Below are 25,678 nucleotides of genomic sequence, written 5' to 3'. Positions count from 1 at the left end.
GAGAACCCAAGAGACCATATCCCCAAATCCTGGAGGGGAACACACTGAAATCGACAAAGAACAAAGGGGTCTGAATCCTGCCTTATCACGGTTCTAATCCCTAGAATAATTACTGCATTGTTTTATAAAAATTAATACTTATACTTCAAGTGATAGGTATAGAGGAGTTCTAGATTAGATAACTATTTTTTGTATTTATCAGTTCTCATTAAAAAATCCATAGCCCTTTACACACCTCCTATGAATCTAGTTATTTTCTTTCTTGGAAATGCCTCGACATTTTTTCTCTTAGTCGACCAAGGATACCAGGCTAAAAAAACTCAGATACCTGTGTCAGTCAGGGCTGATCAGGAAACACTGGGCATTTTTACACTGGGTAGTGTGAGAATAATTTACTCAAGGGACTTCATATAAAGAGGTAGGCAGGACTTGGAGAAACCAATAGGGAATAGTGCGGTGTTCTGAATTAGAAACCCCTAGATCTTTTTTTTATTTTATTTTATTTATTTATTTGACAGAGAGAGATATAAGTAGGTAGAGAAGCAGGCAGAGAGAGAGAAGAGGAAGCAGACTCCCTGCCTAGCAGAGAGCCCAATGCCGGGCTCGATCCCAAGACCCCGGGATCATGACCTGAGCGGAAGGCAGAGGCCCCAACCCACTGAGCCACCCAGGTGCCCCAGAAACCCCTAGATCTAAGGGGCTGTGGGGAATGAGTGGGTACCGATGCCCATAAAGGACAACCCTCAGCAAGTCAGCCTTACGGCCACTGGACACTAGCTAGGATCTTCAGGCACCTAGCTAGTCCCCAGCGGTCCAGTGAGGAGGATGCAGAGAAGAAATACTCCTTTACTCTTTGGTATTTCAATGATCTCCTACTTGAACCTTCCATTGGCCTAATCCAATGGGAAGCCAGAGGACAAGGGAGTCTGTTGATATAGTCCTTAGAGGTCAGGTTTCTGGGATACATAGCAGGGAGGAGGGTAAAAAAAAACAAAAAAAAAGAAGAAGAAGAAGAAGTAGATACTCAGCACAAAAGCCAGTGTGTGTGTGTGTGTGTGTGTGTGTATCACCTTTTTAATAGTTACTATTTTGGGATACATTTCACTAATTCATCTATATGAGCAATCAAGGTTGACAGTCTTCTAATTACTGTAAGACCTAGCAGATATAGATCTTTTAAGATTTTATTTATTTATTTGACAGAGATCACAAGTAGGCAGAGAGGCAGACAGAGAGAGAAGGGGAAGCAGGCTCCCTGCCGAGCAGAGAGCCTGATGAGGGGCTCGATCCCAGGACCCTGAGATCATGATCTGAGCCAAAGGCAGAGGCTTAACCCACTGAGCCACCCAGGCGCCCCCTAACAAATATTTTATACCCTAAACTACACTGGAAATCTCCATATCTCTTCTTGCCTCTTGCCTCTCTATCTTGGTAAATGCAACCCTACTTATAACGCGAAGGGTTTCATAAAAGCAGTAAATTCACAGGTGCTTTGACAATGCACAGGAGGGTATCTAGCTCAGATGAAGGAGGTGAGAGAAGGCATCATGGGGAAGTGACAGGAGCCAGAGGGGGAGGAGGGATCACACAGGTGCAGATGGGTAGAAGGCTGTATTGTTGCAGCACATGAAGAGAACTCCTGCAGGGATGATAAATACAGTGGGAGAGGAAGGGACACACGGGGCAAAGCAGGCTTAATAATGAGGGAGGAGTGGGGGACAGAATATCTTGTACATTCAAAAAAATGTCAAGACACTAAAGAATTTTTAAAAAATCTATATATTTATATATTTTTATTTATTTTATTTATGTATATTTAATTTTAATTTATATAATTGTATATTATGTTTAGAATATAGAAAATATTTTTTAAATTATTTATAAAATAATTTATTTTTATAATGTATATTTTATATTTATAAATTATTTATAGAGCGGGTTGGGGTGAGCCTGGAGACAGGGAAACCATTGAGAAGGTTTTACAAGGAGGCAGGCGGGAGAAGGGACAAACCAACAGACAGCTCGAGTGGAGGGAGGGATGGAGGCACGTGAGTCTTGGGCAAGATACTGAAGAGGAGGACTAACATGCTGAGGAAGGCAGGGCTGGTGACCTACGGCTGGTGAGGGTGAGCTGCTTTCTTGGCTGAGAGAAGCCTTTACCCGCTCTATTCCAACTTTTTTGAGGCCCCAGACCCAGCCACTTTCCAGAATCGAGAAGATAGGTCAAAAATTCTACTGATCTCAAAGTATTGCATCATGACGCCACGTGACAGAAACAGATTTTCTAAAATATTTACGGTGTGTTCCTTCCTGGACATAGAGTGTATGCTTATTAAAAAAAAAAAAAAAGGGTCAGGTATTTTTCACAACTATCTGCTTTAGGTACATTAAGCCTCTAGCATGTACAATTGTAGTCAATGTCATGTGAATTCATTTGCTAATCACAGATTAAGTAACTACTGCATCGTCTATTATAGTGCTCTTTTGCAAAAAGACTAGAGGAAAAATATTGGAAATATTTGGAAAAATAAATTGGCCACTGATACTGGCTCTGCTCATCTTTGGCAGATTTTTTTCTGAACTATTTAGCTATAAGATAATTTTATCTGAAGTGTTTGGCTAAATCCTGGGTATAAAGGAATAAGGCTCCTACGGAAAAATGTTTCTTCAGGTACTCTATTTTTTTTAAATTCCATTCATTGTTTTTTGGTTGTTTGGTTGAGTTGTGTAAGTTCTTTTTTTATATTTACCCCTGAATGGATACAGCATTTGCAAATATCTTCTCCCATTAAATAGGCTGCCTTTTTGTTTTGTGGATGGTTTCCTTTGCTTTGCAAAATTTTTTATTTTGGGATAGTCCCAATAGTTTAATTTTGCTTTTGTTCCCTTTGCTTTAGGAGACACACCTAGAAAAATGTCACTAAGGCCGATGTCAGAGAAATTACTGTTTAACAGGTTTTTGTCTAGGAATTTTATGGTCTCAGGTCCCACTTGTGGGTCCATTTCGAGTTTATTTTTGTGTTTCACTCTCCTGCATGTGGCTGTTGAGTTTCCCCACTACCATTTGTTGAAGAGACTGTCTTTTTCCCACTGTATATTCTTGGCTCCTAGGTCATAGGTTAATTGACCATAAAAGCATGTGTTTATTTTTGGGTTCTCCGGTTTGGTTCCATTGTTCTTGGTGTCTGTTTTTGTGACAGGGCAATAGTGTTTTGATGACTATAGCTTTGTAGTATGTCTTGAAATTTAAGATTGTGATACCTCCAGCTTTGTTCTTTTTCAAGGATTGCTTTGGCTCTTTGGGTTTTGTTGTTGTTGTTGTTGTTGTTCGTAGTTCCATGCAAATTTTAGGATTATTTGTTTTAGTTCTGTGAAAAATGTATTTTGATAGGGATGGCATTAAATCTGAAGATTGCTTTGAGAAGACATACATACAGCCAAAAGACAAAACATACTCACCATCACAAATCACTGGGGAAATACAAATTAAAACCACAGTGAAATATCACTTTGTACCTGTCAGGATGGCTAAAATCAAAAAGACAAGAAATACCAAGTGTTGGAGAGGATGAGGAGAAATAGGAACCCTTGTGAACTACTGGTGGGAATGCAAACTGGGGCAGCCACTGTGGAAGACAGTATGGAGGTTCCTCAAACAATTAAAAATAGAATTACCATATGATCCAGTAATTGCACATCTGGCTATTTACCCAAAGAAAATGAAAGCACTAATTCGAAAAGATACATGTACCTCTATGTTCACTGAAGCATTATCCACAATAGCCAAGATATGGAAGCAGCCCAAGTGTCCACTGACAGATGGATGAAGAAGATGTCACACACACACACACACACACACACACACACACACAGGAATATTATTCAGCCATAAAAAAGAAAGAAATCTTACAATTTGCAACAACTTAGATGGACCTGGAGAGTATTATGCTAATAAGTGAATTAAGTCAGAGGAAGAAAAATACCATATAATTTCCCTCATGTGGAATTTAACAAACAAAAGAACAAAGAAAAAAAAAAAAGAGACAAACAAGAAGCCAGACTATTAAATATGGAAAACAAACTGGTGGTTGCCAAAGGGGAGGCACGTAAAGGCGATGGGCAAAATAGATAAAGGGAATTAAGAGTGCGCTTCTACTGATGAGCACTGAGAGATGTATAGAAGTGTTGAATCGTTGAAATGTACACCAGAAACTAATTTAACACTGTATGTTAATTGTACTTGAATTTTAAAAATTTACATAAATAAATAATGCTTCTAATTGTTAAGGTTATAGATCGAAAGATAAGGTCATAGATCTAGTTTCTTTCCCCTCTAGAATGGAGTTAAAATATTTCCTTTATATTTAGAAAACACTGGTAACATTCATTGGCTTTGCTTGGGAATACTGTCTCCTGAAAACAGTCCTCATCTGCAGGTAAAAGGAAGAGAAGGCCACGCGCACTTTGGTTTCTACAACACAGTGACATTCTTAAAACCAGAAATGACATGTACAAGTAGACTAAAGAACCAGAAAATATGTGCTTCCATCTGCTCTGCTTAAATCTTCCTGAAAATAGAGATCAGAGAGAAAAATGAAAAAAAGATTAATTCCTTTTAAAAAATAAGTTTTCTACCTATGGATTGGTTCATTTTCAAAAGGAATTAGATTCTGGGCCCACATATCACCCATTCAAGATACAACGTGTGCTCTCACCTCCCACTAAATATGTTGCTATGACTTTTAAATGGAGGGAACATTTAACAAGAAGCAACCTAGGGAAGGGAAGATCTAACACAGACATCAATAATTCATTTATCAGAAATAGGAGTAGTGGTATGAAATGCCAGGAGACTCTTTCATTTGTAGGGAGGCATTTTCTATTTTAAGCCTAGAACAATAAAGTCACCTTTACTCGACAAGCTAATACGAACGCAGGCAAAGCTGAACGGAAGGACAGCTTTTATGGTCTCCTCTACTGAACTATTTCTTTATGCACCTCTTATGGGGGATGTGAAAGAGTGACAAAAAAGCAATTTTTATAACTTTTGTACTTCTGCAGTGATTTCCATCACCCAATAAATAGCTTTAGCACTAGGAATGTAATCATGTCAGTCTAAAAGAGATGACTGGCATGGAGTTCTGAGGGTGCTTTCTCTCTCTGTACTAAAACCAATCCGGCATTAGGGCTTCTCAAGTCATCTACCAATTAAATCCATTAGGTCGGAGCCCAAGTTTTTTCATCCCGTAACCCCCAAGCATGTAGCACAGAGCCATTCACAAAGCAGGATCTCGCGAAGTGCCGTGGAATGAATGAACAGATGTAGCTAAGCAGGAAATTATTCCAGATACGCCCTGGAGCCTACTGGTCAGGTCACACAAAGAGGAGGTGTCCGCACAGCAGATGCCTGAACCGCTTCATTCTGACGACGATTAGAAATTTCTCCCCTTCGCTATCTGGCACCAGATTCAAAGACTCGTGCTCTGCTCCAGGAGGTGGGGAAATGGAACTATAGAAAAGCAGATTTACTGTAGACTGAGTGAGTCACCGCTCTCGCCACCTAAAGCAGCAGAAAAACCTACCGAAACCACTAACCTCGGAGATAGAGACCTCTAAGTCTTACATTAAATCTCAAATATTCATAGGTACATATATTCTGAGGTGACCGTGATTTTCAATCGATTATGTATCAAGAACTAGACAGAGGAATAGAACACATAATTTATAGTAAAGCTGTAATCATAATTATAAATTATCTAGCGCCTAATACGTAGTCAGTTGTACGTCTGGTGTTTTAGGTATTTTACTGCTAAACTGCGGAAGTATTATTATAGTAATTTAAGAGATAAAAACAACAACAACAAAAAGGAGGAAAGCTCAGAGGACTCAGGCCCAAAGATTATAAAGCTGATTCAGGAGACCCTAAACTAACGGTCAGCAATTCTGAACTACAAAGTCACTGCTAATTTCCTGGTGCCAAGTGACTTCTATTCCAACAGAATTATCTAGCTTAAAGACAGATTCATCAATCACATCTATAATTATGGTCTAATGAGCAGAGAGGATATCTTAACCTCAAATGCCAGAGTACATGGCTTGCGTTTGGCCAGGAAAAAATCAGGGGGCACTCCTGAGAGGAGGTAAAGGGACGTCTGTTGTCCCAGGTCACGCTCCTAAAACAGAGGTAGGGAATGCTGGTGGTGTACCTCTGAAAATGCCATATTTCACTGTCAAGACTACAAAGGCAAGCCCATACCAGGAACGATGCCTGTGTGCTCCGAGAACCAAACCCATGCGGCCCTCAATGAACCCTGGACCATACTTGGAAGGGGTTAAAACAGGGCACACCAGAGTAAGCCAGAGCGAGCAGAACCATGGCCATGCTTCTTGAGAACAGGTCTTGGAGAGGGCCAAGTTCGAAAGGAATCCTCGCAAAGGATACGGTTTCTTAAAGGCAGCCTGTAAAAAGTCATCCAAGCCAACACTCCAAGAGCTGTCTCTGTGAAGCAGAGCCTCTGTGGTTCGCAGTGTTAGTCACACGTCTGACACGCCCTGGGAAATAGTCGCCATCATCACGGAGAGTTTCAATGCAAAAACTCACCACATGTGAATTCAGGCAAGATGGTCTATAGGATATGATTTGTTTCTGGTTGCTACCTGTAGCCGCTCTTGCCCCTCAATATCCTGCCCCAAAATACCCTGGGTGTGAACATGATTGAGTCTTTCCTGTAGCTTTCCTGTCCCTCTTTGCTCTCTACAAATGTTGGTGGAATAAAGCAAATGCATGGATATAGTATCGTACCATTCTCCTTAAGGCTTGCCTCAGAAACACAGATTTCTCCCGATACCACTGATGTACTGGAGAGCAGTGTAAGCGTAATGTGACATTTACATGTGTTGATGCACAATTTGGTTCTAGAAACTCTCAGTGAATGTAGAAAACGCATCGCCATGGGAATACAAACCCCGCACAACTACACACCCGAGCAGCGCCGTGCTCCACACTGGTCCACATTTGAAGCTGCGACTCCCTGGGTTCGAGTACCTCACCTTCCACCTTACGGTACACTGGCAAGTTGCCATGATTCCCAAGGCTACTGGGGGGGCCGCGGGAGGGGGTGTCCTCCATTTTGTTTCGTTTTCCCCTCTCCTCTCAACTGATTAATTTTCCTCCCTATTCTTTGTTCTTTTTTCAAAATTTTCATCTCTTTTTCCCCCCCTCCTTTTTTTCTCTTGCACACAAAGCGGCAGCCGTGGGAGTAGGATCAGACGGAATGGGCACACACTTCCACAAGCAAACTTCAGGTGTTTTTCTAGATAAAGTGGTGCATTTATTATAACTTTACATATCTCATAACCATTTAACATGGGTACAACCGGGTTATTTTTTTAAAATAGGTCCCTACCATTTTTTGTGTGTGCATCACCAATGAAGTCTTTGAGGGCTGAGCTCAAATTTCACAGTCTTATACTTGGCAGTTTTAGATTTTGCAGAGCACAAGTGTTTTTAGGGAGGCCTATGTCGCACTACAGTAGAATGATCTGTATAGCGAAACTTATCAGTGGAGACTTTTTGGTATTGAAGCTTCAAGCTTTGGGGCACCTGGGTGGCTCAGTGGGTTAAAGCCTCTGCCTTCAACTCAGGTCATGGTCTCAGGGTCCTGGGATCGAGCCCCGCATTGGGCTCTCTGCTCCGTGGGAAGCCTGTTTCCTCCTCTCTCTGCCTGACTCTCTACTTATGATCTCTGTCTGTCAAATAAATAAATAAAATCTTTAAAAAAAAAAAAAAAGAAGCTTCAAGCTTCTTTATCAGTGTTTCAGGCTAGTTCATAAACTAGGTTAAATACATTAGTTCACATTGCCTCACATTATAATTTAAACAGTGTAATCTGGACAGCAATGGCCAGGACTGAAAGAAAGCTATCCAGTTTAATTCAGACTCCTTTGTTTTTTTGTTTAGAAGGCTCTGAAAAATACTATCAAAATCAATTTATGCACTAATGTTTTTACCGCTCAATCTGCTCTGTAATGTTTACCAAATTATTAGCAAACAGCACGCTTTCCACAGTAACTTTCTTGAAGCTTCTTTGGAGATGGTGAAAAGAGGAAAAAAAGACAAAGAAGAAACCCACGTGCAGTCACAATTATCTAGGTCAGATGATTTTAGCTAAACTTACTGAGTTAGTTCATCAGATCAAACTTGCTGAGAAATTTTTTCCTGAAGAAAAACACAGGCTGGAAATCGTACGTAATAAATGGGCAAAACACCCCTTTTTGCTACTTTTGAGATTCCAGACTAAAACATGGAAGTAAAAATCAAAATGATAGCGTTTCAATCATAGCATTATCCTGGAGGAGGTTTGCAGTAAAAGGAAAAAAGCTAATGTGATCCAGAGATTAGAAATATCTACTAATCCTTTAAAGAATCTGGGTCATCTTAAGCAAGAAAAACCATTCCCATTTACTTTCTGAAGAATGTTAAGATATTCCATGGTATCAAATGGTTGTGTGTTTTCATCTGCTCTCACAAGAACTACTGTACTGACTGGAGAGTGGAAAAGTGCTTAAATGGGTTTCTATGACTCTTGAATGTGAAGATAAGAAAGGTAATGGGTTCTGTACATGGTGAACCTTATAGGTATTTCACGTCTATTAGTGGAAAACACAATCACTACAGAACAGAAGAACAGAGCAGCTAGTAAGAAAGCCCCTGGCAGAGACCTCAAGCAAAGGAGTCAACCCAATTTGTTGAATTTAACCCAATAAAGTAACTTTTGGGGGGTATACTTTGTTTTGCCTTTCCCTTTAGCACCCCATCCCCCAAAACGGTTCAGGGGCCAATTACCTCATGAGAGGCAGTATTCCCCAGCTGTGCCCTCAAGATATGGAAATGCTGAGTCATTCCCCAGGGTTCTCTCTGTGACCATTCTTACCATGGAGACCACCCCCTTTTGATTACCCAGAAGCTTCAGTGGAAGGACACCTGTTCACCTTGGAGCAAATTTACAGATCATTTGTTACCAAGGCTTTCTAAGGCAATACTTCCCTCAGCAAGAGTAGAAAACAAAAATCCTTGGCAGCCACAGGCCACCCACCCTTTAGCTGGGCCTTACTTGTTCTCGTTGCTTGCATCATATCGAGGCATTGGGTCCAGGTCATTCCCATTCACGTCACAACTCGCCAGGGCATCCTACAGCCGCAGAGGAGAGAACAAGAAAGAGGAGGAGACAGACGTTTAGTAATTAGCCATTAACCTGAAGGCTCATGCATTCTTAAACACATTTCTGCAAGAGAGTAATTAGATTAAATAATACATTCATGGTTCGGTGGTGTCAGGATGCCTTGTTCAGTAATAATCACTGTTGTATTTTTTTCCTTAAGGTGAAGACATACTCTCCACAGACCAAGGAAGAACCCAGACGATTGTTGCCAACACATTTTCCCTCATCTCTGGAACTGACCTCTCACCCAATTCCTCTGAAGAGGTCCCCAGTGACCACCAAGTATTCTTGGACTCTCTAGAAGCCAAGTGATTTATTTTCCAGGGATTCTCTCTCTATTCCTTGCTTCATTTCAGGAGTGTGCAAATTCCTGGTAATTCAAAGATTTTGGAATATAATTCACAAATAACTGGCCAGCCAATTAAAAATCAGTATTAGAAATTTATTATATTGGGTTATCGTCGTATCTCCATCAGGCAAGAATTGTCTGGTTCCAGATGTTGTAACTATTATAGAAGAGTCTGTAATTCAGACTTTTTACTAATAACCAGTGACCCTCTGCCCCAACCAAAATAAAGAACACAGTTTTATTGTAGGTCAAGGCTTCAGAATGAGGCAAAAGCATCTGTGAAGCCAAAGCTGGGTCTGTCTGCTTTTAAAAGTGATTGTGAAATATCTCTGGATTCCTACATTTCTTTCTTTCGATTTTCTAAATTTCCAAAAACAAATTACTGGCTTATACTTTTACTCCAATTTAAATCACAGTAGGTAGGACTAATTTAGAAAGTTTTGTATTTTCTGATGCTTTAGGGTAACTCCTGATTTCAGTTTTAGTGAAAGTCAATGCTATCTTTGTTTTCAGGCTTTATCAAAGGCTCTGGTTTCTGGAAATAATGTGTAGTACCGAAGAGTCTGATAGCGGGAGAAATTACGTAAAATCCACTGGACATACAAAGGTGGTAGGTAAGTCCCTGCTTCTCATACAACGGTGGCCCCACAGCGCCCCCCGCCATACGGGTCACTAGAGCATGAATGGTATCAAGTGTAACCGACTAATTTTACTTGCAAGGAAAGAGAGGCTTAAGACAGGCTAAATAACTTGGCCAAAGGCATGAAGCATACCAGCCTGTGGAACCAAGACTCGAACCCAGGCCATGTGCCCCCTGACCCCATCCAATGTGCTTTTCTCTATACTTCACCAGATCCAACATGGGATAACTGACAATCATTGGTACTGCTCACCACACAGATATGTTCTAGAGAATTCTGTTTCAAGGGAGGATAAAAATGAAAGGGGCAAGGCATGCAATCACAATTAGGTTAAAGCTGTGTTTCATCAAATACATTCCTAGCTCATGGGGGGGCAGGAACACCCCCCCAAAACCGACACTGTGTATGACCAGAAAGACTTCTCTGCTGGGAGAGAGGTCCCCACAATTCTGTTCTTTATTTGACCTGGGCTCACTCACTGTAGCCGTCAGTCCCCAGCTTCTACCGTTATCAAGAGAGGAGATGAACAGAAATTTCTTTTTAGCTCTCAAATTCTACGCTGTGAATGCCTGTGTGTGCTTGGAGGCAGGGTGAGAGCAGCCACTCAAACATTTTGTTCAAATGAGAAGGAAATAAATTTGCAGTTCCTTCTTTCTCTCTCTTTTTTTAACCTTAGGGAAAAATCATCTAATTTAGCGGAAATTGTTTCAGTATGTCATTGTAAAAAATTAATTTGTGAAGTTTCTTGGCTGAATGTTTGACACGAAACGGCTGACAGGATGGAAGACTGTGAGGAAAGATTCAAGTGTGAGGTGACGCTGGGGGTTCGTGTGGAGGAAGGTCTCCGTGGGTCAGAAATATGGGTCACTGTGAGCCAGTGGGAGTTTCCTGGGCACCAAAGAAGTGGCTTGGAGGTATTTTATTTGCAAAGATAAAATGGAGTCTCTTCAGGACAATTAATTTGAGAGTCAGTATCTTGAAAGAAGTGAGACTGAGCGAATGAGAAAGGCACGTTGGAAACAATATGGCGAGCTCTCTCTAAATGGTTTCAGAAGCTGGAGCAGTAGGTGAGAGAGAGAGAGAAAGAGAGGGAGAGGCAGAGGGAGTGGGGACAGAGAAGACATGGAGGGGATACTCGTGGTGCCCAGAAACTAAACCCTCTCATGCTGAGGGAGATGGAGATGAGGAGAGAGAGAGATTGGATTTCAAGAAGGCATCATATCCCTGTCTCTGAAACTTGGCCTTCAGGAAAAAGTTAGGTCCATTCTGATTGAGCCCAGGACAACATCCCCCAGGGCCACTCTGTGTCCACTGAGGCAGCAAGCATGCCGGGAGGTCGTCTGTGCCGTTGGGCAGGGGCAACCATGGGGCAGGGCCTGCCTCACCATTCTCTGCCAGCTCAGGCACAGGGCGGTGGGTTAGGCTGGCTGAAGTCACTCCTTTAATGACCATGAACGGGAATATAGAAGACAAAAATCTGCAGAGACGGGGTCCTCCCAGTCATATAGCTCAGGATTCCTTATGGGTCCCCTCCATAAACACGGGGCAAAGCTACCCACCCCGACCTGTGACTTTCCTCCTTTGGGGTCAGTAAGACTCCTGCAAAGGGTAGCAAAGTAGACTTCACCATGATTTAGAGCTGCTTGTATTTCCAGGGATAAGAGAGGAAACTTTCAGTGGCTAGAAAATCACCGATTTTAAGAGAAATTTTTTTCAGTATCAACATGAAATATAATTTAGGGACACTTGTCACAGCCCAGATTTTGGAATCAGGAAGGAAGGCGGGGTGAAGGGGTTCGTTAAAGTGGCATTCAGCGATATCAGTGTTTCTGGGTGGAAACAGCTGTCACAAGAGGACTGAGGGGAAGTCAGAAAACATGGGTGTGAGTGGGATCCATGGGATTTTCTGCCGAGCCGTCATGGGAATCAGAGTTATATTTGCAGATAACAGGGGATTGTTGCATGCTCTATATTTTACTTTTTTTTTTTTAAAGATTTTATTTATTTTTTATCAGAGAGAAAGCCCAAGTAAGCAGAGTGGCAGGCAGAGGCAGAGAGAGAAACGGGCTCCCTGCTGAGCAAGGAGCCTGATGCAGGACTCGATCCCAGGACCTTGGGATCATGACCTGAGCTGAAGGCAGCTGCTTAACCGACTGAGGCCCCAGGTGTCCCCATGCTTTATATTTTAGACAGAACACTAAGGTGTCAGGAAACAAATTTGGAGCCAACAGAGAATGGCATACTGAGAGATAATTATGGCACTCTCAACCGAACTTAGAAAGCAAAAGCCAATGGAAGGAATGAGCTTGGAGGGTAGAGTTTAGAGAGATCATGGACACATTTCTTCTGGGCAGTAGATATCAATGGTGGTAAAGGGGACCCAGAGACCCAAGGGGCAGAAATTTACCCCAATGTTCCATGGGCCCTCGGTATCAAAACCACGATTTTCAATCAAAGTACTGAGTGTCAGCACTTTCCTTGCTCTGTGGTCTTGGGCTCATCCTACGTTCTCTTAGAGTCCTGGAATCACACTTCCTTCTTAAGAAAGGGAAGTGACTGATTCTAGGACAAGTAGGAGGCTGATCACTATTGTCCTTTGAAAAAGAAGAATTTAAAAAAAAAAAAAAAAAAAAAGAGAAAGGCCAGTAGAAAAACTTGAGAAATGTTCTTAGTATGTTTTCCTCCATAAGAGAAACAGAGCCCGTTGCATGGCTGCGAGGCTAAGTTTGAGAAGAGCGGTCATTTTCGGGAGCAGAGGGTGGTGGGGTGGGATTTCTGCCGCCTTATCCCCTGCTTTGTGTCATCAGAACATCAAAGGCATTGGAAAGTTGAAAGCAGTAGCTCGTGCTCCCTGTACTCAGAGGGCACGTCTTTTCATAAGACGAAGCAATACACAGAGCCTACTCTGTTAGCAGAGTTTTTCAGTAATATCCCTACTTCCTGACAATCATCATTCATGTCCCCTTACTTCCCAGGAGGGAAGGGGTTCCGACCACAGCACACACTCACATAGTTCTGCATCAGATCTGGGTGGGTTCTCTCAATGCCGTCATCCAGGATGGTCACCACGATGTTCTTTCCCGTGTAGCCTCTCTTCCAGGCTCCTTCAATGTTCATGTCTGATTGGCAGGGATGTGTGTTGTCACTGCAGTGCTAAGGAAGAAGGAGGGAGAATTAGCGTGGAGGACTAATCATCGGAAGATGGGAAAATCACCTCCTTGTGGAGGTAATGGAGCGCATTAATGGAAATGTGGAGGTGGCCCAACGGAGCAGGAGCACGGGTCTCTAGCATAGTAACAAGAGAAGGTGGGAAGGGTAGATTGGGGAAGGCAAGTGGGACAGAAATCTTCTGCCAGCTCTGCCCTGTCCTAATGCTATAGATCCTTTAGAAAAAATAGAGTCAAATAAATTACATCCCAGTGGCACAATTGGGGGTGTGTCATTTTATCGTAGCACGTATTAGTGGCACGTAAAAAGGCATTGTAACATTTCTGTTTTTTTTTTTTTTTAAGATTTTTATTTATTTGACAGACAGAGATCACAAGTAGGCAGAGAGTTAGGCAGGGGCGGGGGGGAACAGGCTCCCCATGGAGCAGAGAGCCTGATATGGGGCTCAATCCTAGGACTCTGGGATCATGACCTGATTGGAAGGCAGGGGCTTTAACCCACGGAGCCACCCAGCCACCCACATTGTAACATTTCATTCATAAACCCAAACTAGGCAAGGGTAGAACACCCATTTGATCCTTCCTTCCTTCCTTTCTTTCTTTATTTATTTAATTTTTTGACAGACAGAGAATACAAGTAGACAGAGAGGCAGGAAGGAAAGGAGGCTCCCTGCTGAGCAGAGAACCCGATACGGGGCTCGATCCCAGGACCCTGGGATCATGACCTGAGCTGAAAGCAGAGGCTTTAACCCACGGAGCCACCCAGGCGCCCACATTGTAACATTTCATTCATAAACCCAAACTAGGCAAGGACAGAACACCCACTTGATCCTTTCTTAACCAGGCGCCTGGAAGCCAAACAAGCCAAAGCTGAGAACTCAGGCAGCTTTTGGACGGTGTCAGCTGGAGAGGGGCTACTGTCAGAAACCATGAATGAGAAACAAAGTAACAGATTCGTCAGATCCCTTTTGTGGAATTAACCAGAGCTGTCACACCAGGACAGGTAGGGGGCAGGCACACTTGGTCAGGGGTATTTGGAGAAGGGAACGAGCAAGGGGACAGGAATGCGTGCCATGGTCAGAGGGCAGGCAGGAGAAACATCGGGTCTTAGCTCATTAGGTTCAGAGTCATTTGGTTCCACAATGGCTACAACTTATAAACATAGTAAGAAATGCATGAAACCAGCAGCTTTTCCTGTTAGACTAACATTCATCCAATCCACACAATGACCCCTACAAGTCCACCTCTTTGAAATATCCCTAAGGGGTGTTGTTTCCCAGGTTCTTAAGACTTCACAGAGGAGGGGCGCCTGGGTGGCTCAGTGGGTTAAAGCCTCTGCCTTCAGCTCAGGTCATGGTCTCAGGGTCCTGGGATCGAGCCCTGCATTGGGCTCTCTGTGCAGCGGGGGGGGCCTGCTTCCTCTTCTCTCTGCCTGACTCTCTGCCTACTTGTGATCTCTGTCTGTTAAATAGATAAATAAAATCTTAAAAAAAAAAAAAAAAAGACTTCACAGAGGAACAAAGGAGAAAAGACGTGCTGTAACATAATGCCGTTGTGACATGGGCCACCCCGGACCTTACCATTCTGCATTTTCTTGCTGCCTTTGTAACAGTTCAGATCTTCGGGAGTGGGAAATAATGCCAGCTTTATAGGCTCTTGAGTATAATGGAGACCCCACTGCCCCTGACTCAGTTTCCTGAGCACCTACTACCGGCTGGGGTATGGCGGCAAGCAGGCAGGTAAGGTTCCTGTCCTAATGAGCCTTCCAAAGGAGAGACACCATTCAGAGCCCTCCTTGGGTTTTAAAGGAATGAAAGAGGGTGATATGACGGCTAATGCCAGGGGACCAGGGCTCACGACTCTCTGGTCTCAGGAAGTGAAATCAGAGCTGATGCATGAATGGTGAGAAAGAGCTGCTCTGCCCAACAGCCTAGACATTCGTCTCTTCTCGGTAGAGGACACAGTCAATGCCAGGGTAACATAAGGTGGGGAACAGCTTAGCATACGGAAGAAAGAGAAAGAAGGTGGTGTATGGCTGAAGCTCAGGGAATGAGGGACAGAATGGTCTGGAAGACAGCCAATCGGAAGCAGAAGAGAGGTCAGACCATCCAGGGCTTTGTAGGCATGACTGGGCTTTTGTTCCAACAACAACCTAAAGCAACGGAAGCTCATCTTTTTCCGAACGTCATCCATCAAAATCTGGTGCTAATGAGAGACAGATGCGTCTAACAGCCTCTGATAAGAATTTGTAAATTTATTCTCCAAATGAGACTGCCTTTCGTCCAATGTTATCAACACACTTGACAGTTTTGAGGATTCATTCTCACAGAGGGTGTACCCACTTTGCACCGCAGGTAATATCAATTTCGTGGAGGATGAGGGCTTATATGTTTTTTGAACATCTGTATCTTTTCCTCACCTTCTTGACTTCTTTCTGGCATTTGAGGCTCTGCACACACCCACACATTCACTCTACTATGACACTGACCCAGATTCCACTCTCTCCACCTCCCCCCAGTTTTCCAGGCGTAGCCCAGCTCCTACACTTCTTCTCACAAAGACTTCTCATGGACTTTAGCCAACTCATCAGTCTCTATTCCATCCCTGAACTCAAGGATATAGACAGACAGACAGACACAGACACACACATTCTGTCCTACACAATCCAATCCCTAATAAATCCAACCCCTTAATAAATTCTGAACTGCTCTTGACTGTTGGATCTTGTATGTGAATTTTGTCTTACTGACTGTAAGCCCCTCTAAGACTACGCATTAAACCAAGTCTAACCTGGGACTGTGGTAAATACTGGGCCGACAGATCACATGCCAGAAGTGAGGGCATATCCTCAACCTCATTTCCAAGTTCACAGCTGCTGTGATGCTCGCTGCTCCAACCTTGTCAGGGATGCCTAGCCAGCTAATGCTTACTTAATGGAGATAATCATGAAAGAAATGATTTCCGAAATGTCTACGTTTTCCAGATGTCTCCTTCTGGCCAAGAGTGTGGGCCTCTCCTCACCGAACACTTTAATGTAACAGAAAGCAACCTTGACAGGTTTCCACGTCATTTTCCCTTTCTCAGAACCTGTTCTGGCCACCTGTGGTATCGTTTGTGACATGAAGTAATGTTAATGTGGCCAAGAGGTGGGCTGGAGGAAGGAAATGTGCAGGAAATGGGTAACCCACAAATGAGATAGCCATCCTGGAGTGGAGGGATGCTGCCTGAAATTGTAATTATGAAAACTGAAGAAAACCAGCTGTCTATGGAAAACATGTGTGTTAAAAGTGAAGCAATTAGGTTTCTTTCTTCCACCTTTGCCCCTGTTGAAACCGACTTTTACAGATTAAATATTTTTGTACCATCTTTTTTCTTTTCATCTGCCAACATGGAAAGGGAAGGAGGGGAAACAGCCAATTCATTCGGATCATCTAATATAGCAAGTGGCCAACATGTCAAAAGAAAAAGAAATCAGGGCCTGGGGTGTTTCCTGCAAATGAGTAGTAAGGTTAGAGGACCCTTAAATCAGAATCCTAAATTCTGAATGTGATCTTTAGTTTTTTTTTTTTTTTTAAACACACATTTCCAGTGGTCTAGGCTTCCAAACATGTTTCTGATGTGGTTGTTTCATACACCCAAGGTATCCAGAGAGCAAAGACTATGGAATATACTGGTGCCAGTCAACAATGACCCAAGAGGAGAATGAATTAATCACTTCCTTAACTGCCTCACTGAAATGGTCTCCAAACTGGGCCCTATTTCCTTGACACGAATCGATGCTGTAGCATCACCCGAAGGCAAAAAGAACATAGATTAGTTCGAATTTCCTCAGACATAGTCAATCAACGTTGAGAAGATCTCGGCCAGAGCTGAACTCAAGGCTAGTTTCCAGAAATGTGTCACCATATATGTGGTCTACAGACCGGTATTCAAAAAGAGTCCACTCAGAGCCTCCACGATCTCTGAAGATGATGCAAACCACATATATGCTCAGTATATATAAATACTTACAGTAAATGTATTCACCTTTGTTTCTGAATAATGTACTATATTTTCAATGATGGCCTATGCACAAGTGACTAAATATTCAGAGAAATGACACAAATGGAAAATAGGAACGATGCTTGCCACCTGCATCTCTCACTTCCTTATCCATAAAAGCTTTTATTTGGGAATGCAATTTGAAGGAGTTTGCTCTGTGGGCTCTAGAAATGACCTTTTCCATACCCGGATTATGAGCTGTTCTGCTTAAGGACTAGTGCACAGGACCATAGGGGAAGGGAGGGAAAACTGAAGACAAAGATATCAGAGAGGGAGGCAAACCATGAGAGACTCTGGACTCCGGGAAACAAACTATGGGTTAAAGAAGGGAGGCGGGTGGGGGGATGGGGTAACCGGGTGATGGGCATTAAGGAGGGCACGTGTTGTGATGAGCACTGGTGTTGTATGCAACTAAGGGACCACTGAACACTACACTAAAAACTGATGATGTACTATATGTTGGCTAACTGAACATAATAATAAAAAATTAAAAAAAATAAATCACTCTGGGTGTGTCTGCTTTTCTTGTGTTTTCACGAACACATCACAGTGCTTGCTCAATGAAAGAACAGTTTCTACTAAAAATAAACACTTTTGTTATGTTTTTGCCATCCTTTTATTGGGGGATGGATGGGGGATGACTCTCAATGTCATTCTTTTTAAACTTCTCCAAGTTCTGAGGGTCTTCAGAGGACCCTTATATGCTGCCAACAGCTCACTCACTAACATTGAAAACATCTCTTGTTATTATCAATACAGTGGCTCCACAGACTGCATTTCTGAGAATACACGCTTTGTGAGAATGCAGAATACACAAAAATTCTGTTTTATAGACAAATTCAAAAACATAGCTAGTCAACCTAGTACAGTGTATATATACTTGAAATTCTTTGTAGAAGCTGGAGTCCAAAAGGTGTAAGAAATTAAAAAAAAAAAAAAGCAAAACAAAAAAACAAAACCCAGAATCGATACTCCCTTAGGGGAAATAGAACTGACACCTACAAGAGTCTTATCATGGCCAAGCACTGGACTAATTACTTCATTTAAGACTCAGAACAACTGTTTGAAGGAGGTATTCCTACCATTTACTTTAAACAGATTAAAAAGGTGGGGGGGACTTAATCAGACTCAGTAGCCTTCCAGAGTTCACAACAGCTAGTCAATATTAAAATTAGGATTCAAAAGGAAACAATCTGACACCAGACCACAGGGTTATGGAAACTCTTCTGTTAGAAGTTAAAACAGAAGGGGCTTAGAGGAAGATGTAACATGTGTGAAGTCAGGAGTAGGTTAGGAGTGGGTGTTCGACAAAAGAGCATCGGTAAAGGCATTCAAATCACAAATCTCACTTGCCTTAGCACTGTGATCAGTGCATTCAAGGGATAAGGTAGAACAAAGCTGAGTAAGGCCGTAGGGACCTAATTTTTCCCTAATTCCATGTATTCCAACATATCTTTCAGGAAATCATAAAGTTTCTATTTTCTTAGTTGCAATGACAGAGAGCTCACTTCTTTGCTAAATAGTTTTTAAAAGATTTTATTTAATTCATTCATCCATTCATTTACTGAGAAAGAGAGAGAGAGAGATGAGAGAGAGAGAGAGAGAGAGAGGAGGGACAGAGGGAGAGAGAAAGAGAATCCAAAGCAGATTCTGCACTGAGTGCAGAGCCCAACATGGGGCTCCATCTCATGACCCTGAGATCAGGACCTGAGCTAAAATCAAGAATTTGAGGCTCTACGGACTGAGCCACCTATGTACCTCTCGATTCATAAAAAAAAAAAAAAAAAGAAAAGAAAAAGAAAAGAAAAGAAAATTCCTTTGGGTCTCCAGGCTGCCTCATCAGAAGAGCATATGATCTTGATCTTGGGGTTGTGAGTTCGAGCCCCATATTTGACATAGAGATTACTAAAAAAAAAAACTAAATAAACTTTAAAAAAAAAATCCCTTATTTGTAGTGTTTGCCAATTTCCATGGTGTAAATACCCACACTCCACAAAATTGAGTTTTAAACTATCACACTCCACAGAATTCCTGAATCTGCAACAGTAAGTTCTCATGAGCTCTCAGAAGGCATATCCAAAACACCACAGGAAATGGCTCACTCCACTGTTAGCCTTGCTCCATTTAAGATGAAATTGTCCCTTCCAATGGATCTGACATCTGCTTCTCAGATGGTACTGGTAAGTACCTATGTTTAGTTGTCCCCTTCACAGTTTCAGACAATCATTTTACTTCTTCTTGCATCTATTTGGAAAAGGTCTTTCCTTGACTTCTTTCTCAGGGATAGCTAGAGATATTGGACTTTGGACTTTTGTGAGGCCATAAACTTATGGGTTCTTCTTGGGATACATGAAGTAGAGATTCTATAACTCCAAAACCAAGGATGACTTCATAGATTTTAATTAAGTTAGAGCCCTTAGACATGTACTATTCAGTTTATGGTTCAATTTGATGGACTTGAAGTCCTTTGTTATCACACACATGGCGGGGGGGGGGGGGGGGAGAGGTGTCCCTGACCAAAACAGTTCTAACAACCAATTATTCAAGGAGGATTATTCAATTTGTAGATTTTCCAGAAATTCCAAAGAAGCCCAGTCTATTTTAACGACATGAAACTCAGCATAGCAACTAACTACTACAGCTGGGGTTATCAGAAAAATTAAATCCCACCTCTGCCACTTTCCAGCTACATGAGTTTGTTAAGTTCCCTACATTCTTAAAACCTGATCTATAGTTTGAATGTAGAGAATTGCCATAAAGATTAAAGAAGATAAAGTACATAAGAAATGGCTGCTGTTACTACAATCCTTTATTGATGAGAACACAGTCATAGGAGGTATGAGTATACCCAATAGTTTAGAAAAGAACACTAATTATGGAGAGAGAGAAAGAGAGAGAGGATTACTACAAAAATAATACAATAACGGTTTTCTTCATTGTCTGGAAAGGCAGGTCAGACAAACGTGAAGGGGCACTTGATCCTTTTTTGTTTGTTTTGTTTTGTTAAATGTTTTTGTTTTCTTTTTCTTTCTTTTTTTTTTTTTTTTTTTTTTGTCACTTGATCCTTTGTAAGGATAGCTGGGATGACTTGACTAGACTAATGGGAAGCCATTCCCCTGCCCTATTACTCATTCAGTTCCACTAACTATCCTTTTCCATCCCAACCCTACTCCTATCCCAAGGTTTGGAAATCTTGCTATTTGCTGACACTGACTCAGATATCCACACAGTTCCCTCTCTGATGTTCCACGATCACTTCCAGAGACAGGCCTTCCCTAATCCAGTGATGGGAAATAGCACTGTGTCACTCTCTACTCTTGACTCTGATTTCATTTTCTTCACAGCACTCCTAATTACTGTGTCATCTATCAACTTGTCTCTATCACGTCTCCCACACCAGATTATAGACTCCCAGAGGCAGTCACTTTGCCTTGATTTCTGTATCCACAGAGTCTAACACATAGTAAAAACTCAGTCATTGGATGCCAACTGGATGAACATTTAGTTTTAAGAAGTCACAGTGGGTCCTACAGAACATGAAGGAAAGCATGGAGACCAATTAGTTGGGAGACAGCTCTACTGAGGGAGAGAGGACAGTGGTCTAGATTAGCGGAGACAGGAGACACTCCAGCGTGTGATACCTAATAGGCATCCCAAAGAGTTATTGTTAGAAACAATGACTGAATATGGTGAGAGAGAGAAAAACCAAGAATCATCAGATGGTGGCTTGGGCTACATAGCAAATGGTAGGATCATTTCCTGAGAAAAGCAGCATGAGATGAAGTTTGGTTAGGGAATGAAAATACCAACTTCAGTTCTAGAAATAAGGAAATTACAGTGACATCCCCAGAACAGTAGCCTATAACAATCGGATACGTGGATCTCAAGTTTCTGCTCAGATCCACAAGTGATTTCTTCCTACAATTTTGGCATTGGGCTATTTCCCATCTCAAATCTGTTCATGTCTATAAAATGTTAACATCTTCGCCCCTTAAGTCACCCCATCATCTGGCAGTGAGCACACTGTCTGGTACCGTTTGTTGCCTCAAAGTTAAACAATGCCTAAGGGCAGCATATACTGTGTAAATGTGATGGTCTTAGCAAAATTTGGGGTAATCATCAGATGTGTTTGAAGCTAAAATGGACATAATTCTCCGCCGCTCCCCTACACCTGTGGCACTTGGAATTCCTCCCATCAAACTATGAGGGTATTCCTTCCTCCTCGATTTCTGGCTGGCTTGGCAACTTGCTTTGGACCCTAAAAATGTAACAAAAGTGACAGCGTTCCAGTCCCACACCTCCCACGCTCCTTGTCTTGTCACCCTTCCCAGTGGCCATGTGAGCAAGAGAAGGGGGACTGTTAAAAGATGAGTGACCACACTGAAGAGATGAAAGCTGTCCCAGCTAAAGCCACACTAGACTCTCGAGCCCCCAGCAGACCCAGAATGGCGCACAGAGTCATGAGTGACTCCACGTGAAACCAGAGAGTGGCTCAGCTGAGCTCAGCCCCAACAGAGGACGTGAAGAATCATAAAAACAATAAATATCTGTGTTTCAAAAGCACATAGTTTTGAGAGTGGTTTTTAGACAGCAAAAGCTAATGGGCATATGAGGTTATCTGTCTAAAGGAAGTAGGCCGAACCCAGAAACGTAGGAAAAGATCAGAGCATTCGGTTGGCAGAACTTATGTGGAAGAGAAGGGTTGTCTGTGTCATCACAGACACATCACAGAGGAACAGCCAGGAGGATACGTAAATGGATATATATAAATATATATATATATATATAAATATATATATATATATATATATATATATATATATATATATATATGAATGATTCTAAGATGAATTCTGGGATCGCTGTGCATTTGTTCGAACCTTCCCTTCAGAGAGCCTGGCATTTCCCTGCTTCCCCCATTCAGCACTCACACCAGAAATCTGATGATATATGGGTTTTATTTTCGCAATGAAATGACAAGACTCTTGAAGAACTAGCGTCTGTATTCTGTGTCTTTGTAACCTCTAGAGTTCACGGTAGAAATAATCATTGTTAAGTTTGTATTTATTGAACAGAGAAGGCAGAAGTAAACTGGGTAAAATGCAGAAGGTAATTTACATAGTTAAGACACGTTACACAGGTAACAGGTATTAGAAAAGGTTCAAGTGGGATCTAGAAATCTTGGTCTTCCACACATGGACTCCTAATAGGGTATACCTGCTGATTCAACCTTGCCAGTGAGAAGATTCAAGAAACCGCATAGGAAATGTGCAGGGACTGAAGGCTTCGCAAAGAATTATGGGAGAAGAAAAGAAGACATTCACTTGAGGGTCCTGATTATGCTAATGGGCCACTGGTGATGTTCAGTAAGTAGTTCTGGCAGAAGAACTCAGAAGAGATACAACACAGGGACAGACACGCTGTTATCCCCTTACAGGCCTGATGGGAAATCTCTCCAGGCTAGAGAGAAGCTCAGGGCACAGGTCTGTTTCCTTTGGACCAACACATGGCACAACGGACGTAAGCACTTCTTGACTCTTCTCCAGTCCTGGGTCAGTGGCTCATTTTTAATATGGTCTTGCCTTCTGGTCAGGAGGTAAACTCTTCTATGAGTTGAGGAAAAACTCAGTTTTACTAAAGGCCTTTCTTTCTGGCTGACTGTGAATCAAGAACCTAGGATTCGTAATGCACTCCTCTTGCCTCAAATGGAGCAATTAGTAAATTAGTTAAGTTGTGTTTACTTAAGGATGATCTCAATTAAAATGTTTTCCCTAAGCGCCTATAAATCCAAGAAACAACTTCTATGTTGGAGCTCATGAAAATGAATTTTAGAAGCAATGGAGTAGCGTTATTTAATAATTATGCGAACATCAATAAGCAGGGAGCCTTATTCTTTCTAAAATGTAATTTCTTTGTTTACATTGTGTACACAATTCTGCTGGCATGGAACTCTTCACCTTCTGGATCTCTATGCACAAATCTGGCTCAGAAAATTTTTCTACTTTTTTTCCACTGAGATCCCAGGAAGAGGAGTTAAGAGATTGCAGGACTTTCCCCCTGCCAGGAGCAGAATGTAGTATGGTTAGGGTAAGCGTAACAACTGACTTCAGAACTCAAGCGCCCCTCTCTTTATCTTTTCAAAATCACAAAGAAATTTGGAGGAAAAACAGAAAACAATTTTTTCTAATACTGGAGACATTTAAGGTCAGGGAGAAAGAATCTGAATATCATTTGAAGATATTTAAACACAATCTTACTAAGGGGTCATGTCTCTTCATATGTATTATTTCGAAAATGGCAATATTGTCTTGAAAAATAATGGTAGTGGCAGCTATTTTTAAGGTGAGGAAAAAAATCCATTTTTCAATTAAAAAAAAAAACTAATAAAGAACAGGGACAAACTTATACAAGATCCTCCCAAGCCCTCCATTGTTCTGTGGTAAGGTTTGACCACATCAATGGTTTCTCTTAAATAGATGTGTGGATATACAGATTGACAGACAGAAAACAAATAAATAATACATGCAGGTAACCTTGCAAGATCTACCATGCTTTGACTTCTGTCAAAGTTTTAATGAAGGATGCGCCCCTTTCTAGAACTCCGCAGAACTTCGGAACAGTAAAAGCTACTTCAGCTTCACTAAGTCGCCTCCCCAAATTCCCACAGATTGGATGTTCCGAAAGGAAGTTGTCAATCAAGACCGAGTCACATGATATGTATGTGGAAGAGGATACAGAGGAATGGAAGAAAAAGAAAAGCGAAGCCTCCCATATTCAAGTGATGTGTAGAACTATTATATAAGCTCCTCCCCTTCCAGAGTAAAAACCACTTGAACTTCCCTTATAAAACACAAGCTTAACTTGTCAAAATTTAAAATACAGTCAAGCAGAAGTTTGGCCTTAAACAGTGGCTCATTGCCCTAATTTTTGCCTCAAGAATTGGCAATGAAGTAAGATACCATTAAAGGACAAGTAAGATTTGGTGGTCTGTTGGAATTATATATAAAAACTAATGGGACGTGGAATTTCAAACAGCCTTTTGGATTTTTAGCTTTGTTTCTCTCTGGATAGATTACTGACTCAACTTTCTGAACACTCTCAAGTCTCTGAAGGGTTTCACCACACACTTTAATAAGTCATTACCTCAAATACATTTATTTCTATAAGAAACCTGCAGTAATTGTATAGAAACTCCCAAAAGATGGAAAAATAATATTAGTGTGTCAAATTCTTATTCTTAAAAATCAAGCAATTGTATCCGGAGAGAGAGCATGGTCAAAACCCCCAAAGTCATAACCAGTTGCAGACAAAATCGCAATTCCCCTACACTTTCCCACCAAGCCAAAGAGCCTGTGTTGACACCTACACATCTTTTCTTTTTCCTAGTAACATGAATTCTCCAAGTGTCATCTAGTCTTTATGTTTTTATATGACCAAGGAATAGGCTTGGTATGTACAATGGAACCAAAAAAGTGTGCCACTTAGAAAAAGAGGAAAGTCATTAGTATCAATAAATGCAGGTTGTATTGTCAACTTTCTCTCTTTCCTACACAGTGTAAACCAACTACCCCAAAACTTAATGGCCGAAAACCCAACTACTATGGCTTATAGTGCTGTGCTCCATGAGGGTCTGCTTTGTGGGTGGCTCTAACTGGGGCCTCCCATTCAGTTGCCGCCAGACATCCCGGGGCTGTAGGTCCCTGAAGGCTCGACGGATATGGAAATTTAAGATGGCTTCTTTATTCACGTGAACAGCTGGAGAATCTTCAATCTTATGTGTAAGATTTAGTTATTAAGGTCTATTTGTCCCGGTTGAGTGATCTCCAAGTCCTTCCAAAGGACATGTACCTATTGTGTAATGATGGTATCCCATAATAGCCAAAGGAATGGCAATTACATTATACCATTTCTCTACAGCTGTTAACTGTCAAGACATATCTTTCATTCACTTATGTTATACAAGTTTGTTTTTAACTTCCCAAGCAATACTAATTCAACAGTTTTCTGGAGGTTGACTCTTCACCAGGGAATGAGAAAACAGGGTCTGACCTTCACCAAGTTTCCATTCAAGTTGGAGTAGACAGATTATAAACAGACAAATGAGACACACAGTATAATGAGAGATTATGGTCATAGTTACAGAAGAAACAAAAGAGATTTTGGAAAACATCAAGGGAAATGTGTTATTAAATGTATACATTGAGTTTTTTAACCATTTTGCTATTACTAAGCTGACCTTTACTCAATGAACACAGAAAC

General features: G+C 41.7%; 1 protein-coding gene across 3 annotated transcripts in view; it reads right to left on the bottom strand.

The window, feature by feature from the left end:
• Positions 1 to 25,678, bottom strand: part of PCSK5 (proprotein convertase subtilisin/kexin type 5) — a 443,312-nt gene that overhangs the window by 309,971 nt on the left and 107,663 nt on the right. For all 3 annotated transcript variants that reach the window (XM_032866664.1, XM_032866665.1, XM_032866666.1), the window contains exons 4-5: positions 13,221 to 13,364; positions 9,114 to 9,190 (exon numbers count right to left, since the gene is read on the bottom strand). In XM_032866664.1, coding sequence (XP_032722555.1) covers positions 9,114 to 9,190; positions 13,221 to 13,364 — 221 coding nt within the window. The remainder of the gene's footprint in view (positions 1 to 9,113; positions 9,191 to 13,220; positions 13,365 to 25,678) is intronic.

Source organism: Lontra canadensis, unplaced genomic scaffold, assembly GCF_010015895.1.
Source record: "Lontra canadensis isolate GAN:19392208 unplaced genomic scaffold, GSC_riverotter_1.0 scaffold31, whole genome shotgun sequence".
In the NCBI taxonomy this organism is placed as follows: domain Eukaryota; kingdom Metazoa; phylum Chordata; class Mammalia; order Carnivora; family Mustelidae; genus Lontra; species Lontra canadensis.
Note: the sequence above shows the minus strand (reverse complement) of the source record. Positions and strands in the feature narration are given on the sequence as shown.